The sequence below is a fragment of the Aquarana catesbeiana genome, linkage group LG04 (assembly GCF_042186555.1).
Source record: "Aquarana catesbeiana isolate 2022-GZ linkage group LG04, ASM4218655v1, whole genome shotgun sequence".
NCBI classification, from domain to species: domain Eukaryota; kingdom Metazoa; phylum Chordata; class Amphibia; order Anura; family Ranidae; genus Aquarana; species Aquarana catesbeiana.
In genome coordinates this window covers 85,273,753-85,291,466 of record NC_133327.1, presented here as the reverse complement: position 1 = coordinate 85,291,466, position 17,714 = coordinate 85,273,753, and the positions used below count along the sequence as shown (strand labels likewise).

Genomic DNA, 17,714 nt, shown 5'->3' with positions numbered 1-17,714 from the left:
GGGGTATGGCGCTCCCTTTTAAATTGTATAAGTGATGATGGTGGTTAAACAGTGAGTAATAGAAATTAAAAATATATCATACACAAAGGGTGAAGACTGCAATAACTCATAATTAACAAACCCTATACCATTATTTGAAAGTGTGAGTCAAAATATCATATAGTGTAAAAACCCTATTGTGTTGCATCAACATGTATACCACATGTAGGTAGTGGCAAAAAGTGACCACTAGGTGCTGCTGCTATGTATAATATGCAGCTAATGTGATGATTCCAACGTGTACGTGTACAGACGTAAATGACAAATGCAATCAAATCCAAAACGTATATTGAAAAACCATATATGAAACAAAAGCTAAAAAACACCAAAATTATAAAAAATTATAAAAAAGTCTGTTCAAAGGTGGTGCGCCCCAAATTGTAAATAGCAAGAAAAAAGTTCCAAGAGCTTGGTGACTGTAGTGCCCACACAAGTGAAAATCCGTGACTTCTGTGCTCCCCTTTTGGCCCCCCACTCACCGACTCCCAGTACCCCTGCAGGGGTGACAGGCACTTCAAGATCCCACTGCCGTCCGCTAGGCCGGTATCCCGTGGCTTCTGTGATATAATGTCCTCTCTCCCAGGAGTTCCAGGTTACCGCTTCATACCACGTCCAAGAAGGGGATCGCCAGAAAAATCCTCACAAGAAAAAGATGCCACCTCATAGTGTAGTATGATTAAAAATCTTTATTAGCATCAAACTCCCCGATAGGGAAAACATTTTTTTAAAATCCACACACACTACACTATGGGTGAAGCCGAAAGCCAGGAAATGCTTTCCCGCAGCGTGCGGTCCGGCTGCGTTCCAGGCTCTCTCGCTCCGTACCCGGAAATGACGTAAGAGAGTAGCCCCGTCTTACGCGTTTCGTCATCGACGTTTTCAAAGACGTTTTCCTCGATGACGAAACGCGTAAGGCGGGGCTACGCTCTTACGTCATTTCCGGGTACGGAGCGAGAGAGCCTGGAACGCAGCCGGACCGCACGCTGCGGGAAAGCATTTCCTGGCTTTCGGCTTCACCCATAGTGTAGTGTGTGTGGATTTTAAAAAATTTTTTTCCCTATCGGGGAGTTTGATGCTAATAAAGATTTTTAATCATACTACACTATGAGGTGGCATCTTTTTCTTGTGAGGATTTTTCTGACGATCCCCTTCTTGGACGTGGTATGAAGCGGTAACCTGGAACTCCTGGGAGAGAGGACATTATATCACAGAAGCCACGGGATACCGGCCTAGCGGACGGCAGTGGGATCTTGAAGTGCCTGTCACCCCTGCAGGGGTACTGGGAGTCGGTGAGTGGGGAGCCAAAAGGGGAGCACAGAAGTCACGGATTTTCACTTGTGTGGGTACTACAGTCACCAAGCTCTTGGAACTTTTTTCTTGCTATTTACAATTTGGGACGCACCACCTTTGAACAGACTTTTTTATAATTTTTTATAATTTTGGTGTTTTTTAGCTTTTGTTTCATATATGGTTTTTCAATATACGTTTTGGATTTGATTGCATTTGTCATTTACGTCTGTACACGTACACGTTGGAATCATCACATTAGCTGCATATTATACATAGCAGCAGCACCTAGTGGTCACTTTTTGCCACTACCTACATGTGGTATACATGTTGATGCAACACAATAGGGTTTTTACACTATATGATATTTTGACTCACACTTTCAAATATTGGTATAGGGTTTGTTAATTATGAGTTATTGCAGTCTTCACCCTTTGTGTATGATATATTTTTAATTTCTATTACTCACTGTTTAACCACCATCATCACTTATACAATTTAAAAGGGAGCGCCATACCCCCATACACAACCCTTTATACATGTTAGTCCTCTTTGAGGGCTTAACCAGGGGAGGCAGCATACCTTATACCCTCTCTTTTGGGTAGCTCTTTCCTTCCTTTCCCTTCATCTTTTCTCTTTCATTGGGGCATTCACCTCCTGCACCTTCCCTCTGACTTCCTCCCCCTTTTTTATTCTCTTTTCCTTCTCTATCTCTCCTCCCCCCCCCCCTCTCCCTCCCCCCCTGTTCTTTTCTCCCTTCTTCTCTTTTCTCTCTCCTTTTGTCATCTGTCCTAAGCGCAGAGACTCTGTGGCTTTGCTTTATTTATCTACGTTTACACTATATCAACTTCAAAATAGTCCCCTTACACAGCAATACAGCGTTCCTGCCACTTCTAGAACGTGTCCTGGAAGTTTTCTATTCGAAGCACGTCAAGCACCTTCTGCCATTCAGTCTGGATCTGAATGGCATATGCTGTCCACCTTGACAGTTGCAGATAACGGCTCCCACACCTTGCCTGGCCCCAATCCACAAGATAATTGTGAAAGAAAAAAAATGGGTCCACACAGCTCATCTGCTCGATTTTAGCCTTATTAACCACTTAAGAGGTGTAAACAGTTAGTCATCAATATGAAAACCTGGCCAATCACCAGACCCAAGAAGGTGAAAGTAAATTCATCCCCTCAGTTAAAGTGGACCTTCACCATCTTTAACCATTTTACATAGCTTTCCTTCTCACCCCTTCTGTTAAACAATCAGTCATTGAATTTGTTTTATTTTTAAATACATTTTGGTGGGACCCAGCCTTGCATCTCTTGTTTTCTCACCAAACAAGACAGACATCAGCCAGCTGACCACAACCTTCTGGGAAACCTCGAAATAGACAGCAAAGGAAAATCGCCACTACAGGTGAGAAACTCCAGGCACAATGAATAATGTAAGACTCCTCACACAGGTGCAAGCCCCAGGTCGCCTGTCGTAGAAGACTGAATGAAGGGACAAAATTGGCTGCACACCGACGTGATTGAAGTCCACTTGCATACACATTGCCCAGTGAACGCATAGTGTAGTGCCTGAACCCATCTGGAATGTGTGAGGAGGTTTCCCAGAATGAAGGAAGAAACTGGCTGCACACCGACTTGATTGAAGTCCATTTATTAAATATTCCATGCAAACAATGACACACACCACGGTTGGAGTAGCCAGAACAGAGGTGGACTAGTTCTGCACAGCTAAACTGTGCTTACTCATCAACAGGAGTACAGTTCCTCTTTAAGCTCTGACACCATCCAATACCGGAATGTACCCAAGGTGGACTCCTGCAGTGGCGAGTTAGAGATGAGGTATGGATGACTGAGAATACCCTACTAAGGAAGAGGTGTCATCAGTGGGCACCATCACTCTGCCCTGAATGGGCAGGAGACTATCTTTGACTTTCAAAGCTTAAAGTGGAACACTTTCTCAATCAACATTGACTATTGTTAATCCTTATGCTGCTAACATTAGTAAATGGATAAGAAAGAATATCATATTTACTTGTTTTAAACTTTTTTTATACATTTTTTCAGTTACTTCCTGGTATCCATGCCTAGGCAAATGAGGTCATACATGCCAAAAGTCTTCAGAAGGGGGGAGGAGGGGTTTTCTCAGCTAAGCAAACCCTTTTTTTTCACGCCTAAGCTAAGGGCAGGTGGATTCCATGAAGAAAATGCTACATGAATTATCCGCCCTTACTCAAGATGGCCACAGCCATAAATGTTAGGGTTTTTTTTTTAAAGTGATTCCTCAACAAAATAAAGCAAAAAGACATGGATGAATGAGTGAGTTTGCCAAGTTTCCCTTATGTAACATGTTACACCCATATTCAGGATGTCGCATGTAAGATGTTACGGACAGACCGGCCCCCACAAACCCCTACTCCCTGATCCCTAAGCTAGCGGGATCCTTCTCCCTCCAGGCTAGCTGTCACAATTTTAAAAAAACGCGACCGAGCAGGGCTCCTCCCCTGCCGGGCCGTGTCACTCATTCACAGTGTCCTGTGGATGGAAAACTACAAGGCCTGGCAGTCTTTGTGACTGTTGGCTTGTAGTTTTCAATGAACTACAAGGGACAGCACTGTGAGCGCTGTAGTAGTTCATTGAGTCTTCCTGTCAGAATGTATTGGCTTTCTTGTACGAGGTATGAGCAAGCCGATACACTGTCAGATCTGCAGGAGACCTGCATGGCACCAGACTCCTGTAACAAAAAAATAAATAAATGCACATTTTTTTACCTGCAAAAAAACGTGCATTTATTTATTTTTATTTCTTTTAAAGTGAATGTCCCCTTTAAATATTAAAAAGGTATTAAATGTTAAGTGTTTTTGGTTTGTGGTACTCAGATATAGTGTAGTTCCACTTTAATTGAACACAGGTAGCAGCTGATTGGATCTGTCAGATTCCGTCTGCTCTAGTTGCGACAAATTCCCCTTTGCAGGTGGAGCTGGTACAAATATCAATTAGATCTAATTCTGGTTAAACCCCAAATCTAAGTCCTATGACACAAAAGGGTAACAAACAGATGTTGACGTGCAATTTCTGTAAAAAAACAGAAATTCCCTTTACTGTATAATGACTAAGTGAAATAAAGAAAAAAATAAACAGGAAAAATTGGTGACATTTTTTTCCTGACAGAGAGTGGTTCACTGACCCTTTCTACTGTGTTGGAAAAGCTGAATGAACACCAGTTACCATCCTGGAATACAAGATCAGCGCAACTGATGATTTTTTAATTCACTGCATACATGTTAAACGGCTGAAAATTTGAATAAGGACATTAAAAATGCTCTGATAAATAATTAAGAGCTGAAAATGAATAGTAAAATGCACACATGGATTTTCTAATTACTTACTGTGCCCACATCGTCCTCATAATTAGTGACCTGTTTGTAGTGGGGGGAACCAGAGAGCACTCTCCAGGCTGTCAGCCCACACTGCGTTGCTGTAGACACTCCATCTTCATTTGTCTCGCTGCCTCCGACTAATAAAAGCCTAAAAATGCACAAAATAAAACACATTTTTTATTATACAAAAAGGTATATCTCTCAACTGCAGCTTGTTGAGGTAGCCATTTTGAACCCTGGGAGGTTTATTTACTAAAACTGGAGAGTACAAAACCTAGTGCATCTCTGCATACAAACCAATCAGCTTCCAGGTTTTACTGTCAAAGCCAAGCTGAAGTTAGAAGCACAGCTGTAACAGATTCTGAGTGCTCCAGTTTTATTAAATCTACCCCCGTGTATCAGTGTTTTTAAAGCAAATTTGTAATGTTAATAGAGACCAACTGGGATCTCATTCTTGTTCCCCCAGCGCAGATAGAGAATGAATAGGAGAACGCCTGATGTGGGCAAGAAAGATTGTCTTATCCACTCGAACATAGCAAAGCCTTTATTTTTTTTACTGTAATATTAAAGTTCCTTTTTTTGTTTAAAAATAACAAACATGTCATATTCAACTGCTCTGTGCAGTTGATTTGCACAGAGCAGCCCAAATCCTCCTCTTCTTAGGCCCCTCCCTCCTGCTGAGGGCCCCCACAAGCAAGCAGCTTGCTTTGGTGGCAGCAGAGCCGAGCCGCTGCTGTGTGTGTCCATTCAGACACGGAGTAGTGGCTCGGCCCCACCCCCTCTCTCTCTTCATTGGCTCACTGACTTTGATTGACAGCAGAGGGAGCCAGTGGGACCCACTGCTGTGTCTCAGCCAATCAGGAGGGAGAGTCCCAGACAGCCAAGGCTCTTGTGCAACATCGCTGGTTAGAGATGGGCTCAGGTAAGTATTAGGGGGGCTGCGGCACACTGAAGGATTTTTATTTGAATGCATTAAGAAAGAATAACCTTCTGCCTTTAGAACCACTTTAAGTCAACAGCTGCAAATACTATATTTGTTGACATTTAAAAATCAAGTACTTAACAATGCCTAAGATCCAGTGTGGTCTCCCCTTCCTGAGAAACCACAGCTAGCTCTCCACTGTGCATGCACAAACTCCCATGCCACCCTTTAGCGTGGTCCTGCAATGTGGTCCGAGGAGGCTGCAGGAGGGCAGGGAAAGGGATGCCATCCACACGTAGGTGAAGATTGCGGGAGTGGGAAAGAGTTACAATAAAAATCACCCCCAAGCTTAAAAAAAAAAACTGCAACTTAGTTGAAGGCTGGGGGAAGGGAGCGAACCAGTGGGACTAAGGCAGGCCATACACGGTGCAAATTTCTTTGGTTGCAGGAGAAAAATTTGCACGATTCCCCCCTATCAACCCAAGCAGTGCTGACAGGGGATTTAGCCATTGTCTTTTCCTGGCGGGTGGGCACAGCCATCCCTGCCAGGAGAGGACAGTGATTATTGCTGGTGGTATAGCAGCCGCTAGCGGTAATCACAATAGAATCCAGCAAGCTGGTTGTACCCAAGTTAGTCACCTTGGTACATTCAGCCTGCCCATTAATGGTATGAATCTCGGACGGTTCCTGCTGAACAAGCTGAGATTCGAACCATGTATGGCCAGCCTTACCTTTTTGCGTGAAGTTCCACTTTAATGTCATTAATATTTGCAGGTCAGTATGCAGGTACCAGAGTAACATCACTTTCCAGTCCCCAGTGATATCATAGTATCTCTAGACATCTATACTTTGGCTTTGAAACCTCATTATTGGTGGTATATTATCAAGTAAACTTTCTTCTGTATACCTGGGGATAACTCTGATCCCTGCAACATTATTTCACAAAGGCCACAACTTTAACTCTGATTTTAAGACTGTGCCACGCAACCTCCTGATAACAAAAAGGCAAGAACACACGAGCATCCCTGTGTCCCTGAACAGCCTCTGGGAACATTTACGTGAGCACATTAGAGCATTAGATAACCCTCACTTTCTATAATATAAAAATATATAAATGCGGGCTTTAATCCATTATGTTTTTAGCAAACAGCAAAAAAAGAAATAACCAGAAATGACACACAAATAGCAACTTCCCTAATGTGCACAGTATCATAACAGAAAATGTGCCAATTCTACAAAAAGTAATTACTCCAAATCATAGTAATTGCTCTCTCATTTGTTACCAAGCGAGGCTTCTGCCAGTTGGAATCAACACAACACAGTATTAAATTTGTAGAGGAGAAAAATAACAAGTAAAATAGGCTTGCCTGAAGCAGATCTTATTCAGATGATGGGAGTATGTGCTGCATGGTTTTCTAGGATATTCGTTTTTGGCGAATGCTTAATGCAACGTGTGCCCATGCAATGACAAGCCAGCAGGTAAAAATTGGGCCTAATTGCCCGTGCTTTGGTTTGAAACAGACTTTATTATTCATTCAGAACTGACACTTAAGAAATCTCTTACTTGTACTCAACATGCGCATATGTCAGCATAAATAGAATGTAGACTTACTAATATTAAAATTCTTACATTGGAATTGCATCCTGAGCAACGAACAGAGATAAGGCATGTCGGGTTAAAAGTGGTATTTAACCACTTCAATACCAGGCACTTAGACACCTTCCCGCCCAGGCCAATTTTCAGCGCTGTCGCAATTTGAATGACAATTGCGCGGTCATGCTACACTGTACCCAAACAAATTTTGTTATCATTTTGTTCCCACAAATAGAGCTTTCTTTTGGTGGTATTTGATCACCTATGCGGTCTTTATTTTTTGTGCAACAAATAAAAAAAGACAGAAAATAAAAAAAATAAAAAAACTAGTTTTTCTTTGTTTCTGTTAAAATTTTTTGTAAATAAGTACGTTTTCTTCTTCAATGACAGGCACTGATATGGCTGCACTAACGGGCACTGATATGGCTGCACTGATGGGCACCGATGAGGTGGCACTTATGGGCACTGATGATGGGCACTGATAGGTGGCACTGGTATGCAGCACCGATGGGCACTCATAGGTGGCACCGATGGGCACTCATAGGCAGCACTGATGGGCACTCATAGGTGGCATTGATTGGTACATATGGGTGGCACTGATGGGTACTTATGGGTGGCACTGATAGGTGGGCACTGATGACACTGCTTGGTGGCATTACTGGGCATAACTGAAACATAATGGTGCCAATCAGTGCCCATTCAGGGGCACTGATTGGCACAGATTGGGCACATGTGGATGGCCATGGGGTACATACCTGGCCATCCACATGTTGCCCCTTCCCTGGTGGTCCTAGTGGCGATCCCTGGTGGTCCATTGTGGTGATCTGAGGGGGGGCTGCGCTGATAAACAATCAGCGCAGACCCCCCTGTCAGGAGAACAGCCGATCGGCTCTCCTCTATTTGCGTCTGTCAGACGCGAGTGAGGAAAAGCCAATCAACGGCTCTTCCTATTGACATTGTGATCAGCCATGATTGGACATGGCTGATCACGTGGTAAAGAGCCTCCTCCAGAGGCTCTTTACCAAGATCGGTGTAGCGGTGTGTCAGGCTGACACACCGCTCCACTGATCGCCGCGATGTGTGCCCCCGTGGGCGCGCGGCGGCATGTTATCCTGCTGGACGTCATAAGACGCCCAGTCAGGATAACGCAACCACTTCCTGGACGTCAATCCGCTATAGGCCGGGCGGGAATTGGTTAAAAAACTCAAAAATGTAACATGCCCAACATTCTTGGAAATGCCCCTGCGTGGACAAACACTCACTATTACCCCCGTCTCCACCACTCACTCCCGCAGTAGAGCACCGATTCCCTCTGGTAGAGGAAAGGAGGAGGATGTGCCCTGGAGGACAGAGAAGAGTGGCTTGCCTCTGCAGACAATGTCAGAATGGACGTGCACTAGGACCACACCTGCAGGGGTGACACTGTAGGACAACCTAGCGGCAGACAGTGGTACCACCACTGAGGGGACAAAATAGGACCATATGTAAACCATACAAAGAGACATCCCATGGAGGAAGTCTTTTTACTAGCATAAGGTAAAAAAAAAAAAAAGGGAAGCTTTGGCGTCACTTCAAGATGGAGTTCAAGTAGATGTTAAACCTAACAAATAAGAAAAGTAAGGCGTTACTCTTTTTTGTGTCCAAAAGAATTCAATGATGTGCCAAACCATAAATAATCCCAATTATGTGATATTCAACCAAACAAAACTCTATTAGAGTGTGCCAGAAATGTGCTGCATGTTGTATCCAATAATTCTTATATGCCAGAAAATTATATCAAACAAATAGAAATAAAAAATGTTAAATGTCCACACAAACTTCACAATTGTCCACAGTGAGCCAAAAAAAACAAAAAAATCATCTGTGCAATGTTTGAATTCTCAAATAAAACCCATTAGTCCCATCCACTGTGTCTAAGAACAAGAATGTTCCACCACGTGTGGTTTAGGGGGACACTCACCAGATCCTTGTGGCCATAGAGACCTAGAAGTACAGGATTTTTTTTACATTTTGGAATCATACTTACCTAGGTGGATGCAGCATCGGTCCGATGCTGCATCGGTTCTCCGTCAGCTTAATGGCTGAGAACCGAGCGTTTAAACCCTGGGTTCTCAGAGCTCCCTTAGCAGAGAGCTGGCAACTGTCAGTCACCGCTGTCAGCTCTGCCCCTCCAGCGCTCATTGGAGCGCTGGGCTGTGGAGAGGGCAGGAGCGGTCGGGCTCAGCCTCTCAGCAGCTTGCTGAGAGGCTGAGCCGGGTGCCAGTCAAGGCATGTGGGTGGATCCTGACCATATGATCGTGATCTTTCTTGGGCCTGGACCGGCTCTGTGACGTCAGCCTGCTGTCTTCTGAAAATGGGTCACAGGAGTGCAGAACGAACTGTACTCCTGTGACCCAAAGGAGAAGTACAGCCAAAACGAACTTTGGCTGTACTTCTCCTTTAAAGCTTATGCCAGCAATGGGATGGATCCTGCATACAGTGCGATCTCTCCACTCTCTCACATGCAGTATGGAATCACAGATCTCTAAAAGAAGATAATAGGTATATAGTGCAGCACGTTTATTAAATTCAACAGTTAAAACCCAGCCAGACTTTTGCACTTACATGAAGTTCTGCCCAGACCGGCATCAGCTCAATCAGCCTGCATTTAATGTAAGCCGCTCCGCCATTCTCTCCATAGAATCAGCATGCGTTCCACCTCAGCAGGATGTGACGTCACGGACAATCTGGAACTCTCAGCAGCCACCCGACCTAACCTCAGATTCTGTGGAGAGAACGGCGGAGCGGCTTACATTAAACGCAGGCTAATTGAGCTGAAGCCGGTCTGGTTCCTGTGCGATTCACATGCGATGTGTAACGTGAACCAAGCCTAAAGCTTCAAAGAGATTTCAGAGATTGGGTTTAGATCTATTTTAAGACGTCTCTGATTTTGATGCAACATGTGTATTTGTCATCATAGAACCTAGACTTACAAATTTTCAAATACTTTGTATATTGAAAGAGCATACTGAAAAACCACCAGGAACAAGTGAGACTAAGAAGAAATTATTTTTTCTTGCTTAGAGCCGGTTTATACAGCTTGGATCGGTAAGAGCAGGACCTGCCAACCCATCCATTAGGTCAGACATCTTAAAGCAATGTCATTTGGGCAGCATGTGTTGCTCTTCTGTCTTGTAGCCCTCGGCCAGTGTAGGATTTTAATACAAACGGATCCTCAAACTATCCTTCAGCTCATTAATGTGAACCTTTACTTAAATGTTAAAGAGCAATTCCAAGCAGCTAGTGAATGCAATCAATGAGCTACAAATGCCATCCAGCAAATACTGCCGCATGCCAGGAAAGGAAAGTTCTCTTAGTCTACCTGAAAGTGTATCTAAAGTGTATCTAAACCCCAAACATTTGAAGGGGGCTCAGCCAGCGCGGCATGTGAGCAGACGCTTCTACACAGAGCTCCCGCACATCACCTTGATTAAATCCGGTTTCCAGTACAGGGAGAAGCCCGGTTTAGCTCCATTACTTATGGGAAACACCCGCTGTACCTCCCGCATGTCTATACAGCCGCAAAACAGCAATTCTGACCCATGGAAACAGAAGAGATGGTCCGCGTCCTGATTTCCAACATGGCGCCGCTCTGACCTCTACACAGAAGGCTCGTGGGGGGAGACAAATCCAAGGAGGGGGTGAGTAAACAACTCAAGTACCCCAAAGACTGGACCGGAGATCCCCCCAAAGACATGCCCTGAAAATGACAGAAAAATCTGAGCAGACGAGCCAGCCTGACCTGAACGCTGATGCAGGGCACAGTAATGAGGACATGGAGGACAGTGAGATAGAGCAGGGAACGGTGACCATGTTAGCTCAGACAGTTAAACTGCTGAGCTGGAAGAGACAGAGGACCCCGGGCAATAGGAGGGTGAACAGCCGACCCTTGCAGCTATCCTGAGGGCTGTTAACAAATGCACAGCCTCTGTTAACAACTTACAAGCCCACTTTGGAGGTTTAAAAGAGGAGGTCAGCCTGATTAGACAAGATCTTCAAAAAATAAGAGAGCGAATGACAGCTACTCAGAGCAGAATCAGTGACATAGAGGATAATGCTCAGAGAATCCCAAACCATTACCTGTCTAGCCAAAGCCACAGAAATGCGTGCCAAGAACTTTGAGAATCGTCTGAGGCGCAATAATGTGCGGATAGTGGGGCTACCTGAAAAGGCGGAAAGCCACTCAATTCCTGGAGCAGTGGCTCACAGATATCTTTGGCAAGAAGATTTTTACACATCGATACACAGTGGAAAGGGCTCACCGAGTCCCTACTAGGCCATTACCACCGGGGCATCCCCCAAGACCGCTTTTAGCGAGATTGCTGAATTACAGGGATAGAGAAATTATCCTAAGGCTGGCCAGAGAACGAAGTAACAGACAGTTTAATGGAACAAGTTTTTCCTTCTACCCTGATTTTTCAGCCAAGGTACAGAGGAGCAGATCACGTTTTTCTTTGGCCTCATATGCAATGCTGTATCCTGCAAAACTCCGAATCACCTCCAGGGGGCAAGCGCACTTCTTTGAGAAAGCTGCCAAAGCATCAGCGTGGCTGGATGCCAATGAGAACGCTCTCAGACAAGCTCAAAGACCAATGGCTGAGGAAGATTGAATGCCCTGCGCCCAAAACCTAAAAGCACACAAAGAAAGGTTTGCCCCTTTATTCCCCTTGGCTAATGGTACTGCTGGAAACATATAATGATTTACTTTTCGAAAAGCAAGTTTGGAAATGTGTTTGTTCATGGAATTACTATTGTTTCTCACTCAAGTTCTTAATACCGCAGTTGGCGGTCACGTGGACAGTGACTGGGACCTGTTGTCCCCCACTTATCAAAAGTTCTTTTTGCCAACTCAGTGCCTGGACATACCGGTTACTCGGGATCCTTACACTGCCTGGCCTTCACAGGCTATGTATATGAATATATATATATATATATATATATATATATATATATATATATATATATATATGTAGTGGTCATTTGAATGTGAGCTATGGCGTGAAACATGTGAAACAAGGGATCGTGAAACATGTTAGCTGGTGATGTTCCACTCTATTTGTGTTTTTGGACTTGCTGAAATAAAGGTGATTTTACTGGACATGCGGCCAACTAGAATTCTTTTTGCTCTTAAGATTACCATCCTGGCTCTGCTGTCTATATCACAGATTTTGGGTCTTTGTAGGTAATGTAGTTGCAGATGTATTTCAGTTCACCTTTAGCCCTTAAACTGGCCATACATACAGGGATTAAAAATGTGGCCAGTTCAGCACGGACCAGCCAAATGTCAATCCATGTATGGGCTAGCTGGTTGTAAACAAGTCGATCTATTGATCAACTTCTGTACAATCAGCCTGTTGGGGTTTTCCTGAATGATCAGTGCCACCGGCTACAGCCAATAACACCAATCATGGTATTTTGCCCGTGGGGAAGGATCATTGTATTCTGCCGGCACAATACAATAGCTCAGTGGGATTGATTCCCCCATCACATCAAATGTGATCCCCCATCCACATCAAAATGTGTGGATGGTGGAATCAGTTCGTTTTTTTTTTCAACCTACTGGTTGAATGAAAAAAATGAATCATGTATAGCCTGCTTTACTTTCTCTCCTTCATTGCAGTATTACATCTACTAGAAACAGGCCGAGGCACTTTAAGCAGAATGTTGGTATTACACCATCAGATCTGAGTAAAGCCTACCTCAAACTTCATTTAAAGATCTATGACATGACGCCCATCTGATAGCACTACACCTTGTTTTGTTTATAACCTGCTGCACAGTAAATCACTCAGCCTGGACTTATAATGGCAAGCCACAAGCCACATTGCTCCCAGCAAGCCAATAAAGAGAGGCAGTAGTTTAATAGAAGAATCGACATCTGCCTTCTAAGAGACCAGGCAAGGTGCTTAGCAAAGCTTTATGGAGTAATTAACTATTTAATAAACACACAAGTATGACCTAGCTGTGCCTGTTCAGTGGTTTGTGGTAGAGGCAGAGGAGTAGAGCTCTATTCTAGCTGGGTAAGCTAAAAACACTCTGCTGGCAGATTATAGCACACAGTGCACTAATTACGTGCCTTTTTTGAGGTAAAAACAAAAAAAAGAGTCTTTTTATTCCGTTCTAAAGATTTTTATTTTTCTCTGTTGCAGGTTTTCTCTCATTTCCTGTTTGGTAAAACCACTATCATCAGGACAGGAAGTGAGGGAAGGCTCCTCTAATGAAGCTGCAGATAGCACTTCAAATGCAACATAAGTTCTATTCCTTCCACATATGAAGATGTAAAGTCACCAGCACTATAAATGAATGCATTCCACATGTTTGAGGTGAAGCTAGTGTCACGTAAGACATATAAAAAAAAAAAAACAGGGTCCCTTTCTCGAGGCAATATTACTATGCTGCCTTAAAGTAGAACTATAGGCAAAACTTTTTTTTTTTTCATTTTGGATAGAGTAAGGGCGGATTATAACCCCAGTCAGAATTTTTTTCACCAACTGTGTCCCATTGTGAAGATTTCCCTTCACTTCCTGTCCCACTGCCAAACAGGAAGTGAGAGGAAATCCCTGAAAATTAAGGGAATTCTTTTGGGACCCCCAGGACACTAGAACTAGTGTCCCCATTGGAAGATTTCCCCTCTATTACCTTTCTGGGGACAACCCAAAATTTGGGATTTTCTTTTACTTTCACTTTCAATGATAATCGTGAACAGGACAAATAAAGAGGGTGAATTTCCTAATGGGACAACAATAAAACTCACTGGAGTTTTAATAACTCTCCACTCTACCCAAAACCAAAACCAAAAAAAAAAAAAAAAAGAAAGGTTTTGCCTTTAGTTATACTTTAACCACTTGCCTACTGGGCACTTATACCCCCTTCCAGCTCAGACCAATTTTCAGCTTTCAGGGCTGTCGCACTTTGAATGACAATTGCGCGGTCATACAACACTGTACCCAGATGAAATGTTTATCTTTTTTTCCACACAAATAGAGCTTTCTTTTGGTGGCATTTAATCACTACTGGGTTTTTTTTATGTTTGCCAAAGAAACAAAAAAATATTGAAAATTTAGAAAAAAATTACATATTTTTGTAGTTTATTATAAAATTTTGCAAACAGGTAATTTTTCTCCTTCACTGATGGGCACTGATGAGGTGGCACTGATGAGGCTGTACTGATAGGTGGCACTAATGGGCACTGGTAGGTGGCACCAATAGGCAGCACTGACAGGTGATACGGATTGGCATTGATTGGCAGCACTGGGGGCGCGCAAGCAGCGCAATCATGGGAGGACGTCTATTGATGCCCTCCTGCCACTGGAAGCCCACGCTGTAGCCGTCATTCAGCTAAAGCGCGGGCAGAAAGTGGTTAAAGTGGAAGTTCAGCCTAAAACTAAAATTTCTAAATCTACTTGCAGCCACAATCTAAGACTAACCTATCTAGCCCTTTAAAAGCAAAAATCGCTATACATACCTTTTCTGAAGCCGATATGGTCTGGTCTCCAGCGGCGGATGCTGTGTAGAAGAGACAGCCGACAACAGCTGGGAAATTGATGGGAAGTGACATCTCCCATAGACTCACTATGGGGCTTCCGTTGTCGGCTGCCTCTACTGCACATGCCTACACAGAGAAGGCGCCACTGACAGCTCAGCGTGGGACCGGACCAAAACAGCAGCAAAAGTATGTATAGAGATTTTGGCCTCATATCTCCAGACGATGTTGGTTATAGAAAAATGCGTGCTTTGGGAAGGGCCTTACAAGTGACATTATTCCACAAGTCGGTCTGAACGCTTGGACCTGCTGGTTGTTTGTAACACATGCTGTGTAATTCCTTCAAAATTTTAAGTGTGATTTTATCATTTTATTAAAATGTTGGTGAAATACTACACTGTGTGGATTTTCCGCTGTACTTTATCTTCCTCCATGGAGTCTATTTTGGCTTATGCCACGTACACACGATCGGACTTCTCGTCGGAAAAAGATATAATGGCTTTTCCGACGGGATTCCGCTCAAGTTTGCCTTGTATACACACTGTCACGCAAAAGTTCGCTGAACTTACGACCGTCAAGATCGCGGTGACGTACAACACTATGACGAGCCAAGAAAATGAAGCTCAATGCTTCTGAGCAGGAGTTGAACTGTTTCCGAGCATGCGTAGGAATTTTGAGCGTCAGAATTGCCACAGACGATCGCATTTTCGGATGGGAACTTTTTCCCACCAAAAAATTGAGAACATGCTCTCAATCTTTTGCTGGCTGGAATTCGGCCAGCAAAAGTCCAATACGCGTACACACAGTCGCATTTTCCGACGAAAATCTCTCATTCGTCTTTTGCGGGCCTAAATTCTGATCGTGTGTACGGGGCATAAGACGATTGTTAGGCTATAAGGTGAACTAGGAAAAAAATCAATTTTCATTCCCACACTTGGGCACTAATATTTAAATGCATTTTTTGCATAGACAACACCCCTATGGACTTTGTGTTAAAAGTTCTCCACAAAATATCCAGTTTTTTTGTTACGATCCATAAACTTATGGCAAAGTGTGCATTACAATTCTGATGAATTCAACATCTCAGTTTTGATACATTTACAATGTGTATGTTTAAAGTGTTACTAAATCCGGTAATATGAAAATAGTTCATCTGCCCACAGCTTATAAATCTTCATTTTACATTAAAATACTGCCACTATATACCTTTTTTGCTTATCTGTATACCACGGTCACATGATAAACTGCACAGTTTGTCCAGTGCTGAGTTTTCATGTAGGAGGAGATTTCCACTACAGCCTGTATACACGCCCACGTATGTGATGTCAATATCATGTGACCTGAACAGTTCAACTTAAAACAGGAAATGTTCTCTCCAGCAAGAGAGACTAAACTGAGCATGTGCAGGACAGCTACCCTCACTGTATTATATGGCCTTGCCAAGATAGACAGTGCAGGATGGAAGGATCGGTCCATATAGTGTCAGAGCCATTTTACACAATGCAGAGGATTAACCCCTTAAGTTCCACAGTGAGTATAACAAGCATGCTATTCTGCATATACAGACTGGTTTTACTGTGCTTGGTGGCAATCTGCAAAGTTGATGCGTATTGTCTACAACTTTGCCATATATTATGGTCTACATTCACCCTTGAGTATACTAATGCACCAATACCAGTCTCAAATGTTACACATGTGTAAATGTCAGTTTAAGAGATATTTTGTGTTGCTAAAATTAATAAAAATAAAGTTACAAGCAAAACCAGCACCATAAGATTTTATTTTTTTGGCTCATAATTACATACATTTATGGCTTGTGACAAAAAAACTGCAGGATATTTTGTGGAGAACTTTTAACATAAAGTCCATAGGGGTGTTTTCAATGCAAAAAAAAGCATTTAAAAAGTAGTGCCCAAGTGTGGGAACGAAAATCATTTTCTAGCCACTTTTTCCTAGTTCACCTTATAGCCTATGTGGAGCCTTTGCATGCAAGATCATGGTGTATATGGCTGCTATGCAGCAAGTGTGTTGGTCTCCTTGTGGGATCAGAGCAGCTGGTAAGGAGCTCATTTAATCACCTGTCGCGATTGCTTTTGGGAGAACTCTTTTCAGTGGTGCAAATTATCATTATGCCTTCAAGGCAAAGAATGAGGGACTATTGAAGTTTAGAAAACCTGAGCACCTTTTTGCAATATATATATATATATATATATATATATATATATATATATATATAATTTTTTTTTTTTTTTTCCATAATATATTTTTTGCACATTTTATACGGACTTTAATTTGCAGAGATATGTTAATTTAGGATGAGTTAATCATTTGTTTAATGCACTTTTATTGTGTCTCTTAAGTGATTTATTAACTTATACCTTTCACAAGGGTAGTACACTTTTTATTGTTTGGTTGGAGCTAGTCTTAGATTGTGGCTGCAAGTAGATTTAGAGATTTTAGTTTCAGGCTAAACTTCTACTTTAAGAGAGGGATCCTGCAAGGCCCTTAAAGCAGTAGTAATCTCTTGCAAGTTAAAGGTCATGATGTGCTAGTATGCATTGTATACTAGCACATTATGAAAGAGCTACCTTAGACAGAAGCCCTCCAGTGGCATGCTGTCACTGCTGACAGGGCTTCCGTCTTCACCCTGTATTCCTTCCAAGTTTGCGGGCTCCATCCGTTTGAATGGCCGAACCGCGATGACGTCAATCCTGCGCATGCACATGGGAGTTACAGCTGCAGCACGGAGCTCTGAAGGGATTGCATGAGCATGCCATCCCTTTAGAGCGCATGCACCGGTGACGTCACTGGCTGCACAAACAGAGATTATCGCCTAAATAGTGCATGTTTAGGAGATATTCCTTGTACCTACTGGTAAGCTTCATTTTAAGCTTACCTGTAGGTACACATGTTCCAGCTGTGTTTTATACCGCTTTAAGTAATACTAAACTCACATTGTTATATTTACAC

The 17,714-nt window shown here is 43.0% G+C and overlaps 1 protein-coding gene across 2 annotated transcripts in view; it reads right to left on the bottom strand.

Annotated features, from left to right (window-relative positions):
- NBAS (NBAS subunit of NRZ tethering complex) overlaps positions 1 to 17,714 on the bottom strand; it is a 1,128,646-nt gene that overhangs the window by 990,011 nt on the left and 120,921 nt on the right. For both annotated transcript variants that reach the window (XM_073625355.1, XM_073625357.1), the window contains exon 10: positions 4,716 to 4,854. In XM_073625355.1, coding sequence (XP_073481456.1) covers positions 4,716 to 4,854 — 139 coding nt within the window. The remainder of the gene's footprint in view (positions 1 to 4,715; positions 4,855 to 17,714) is intronic.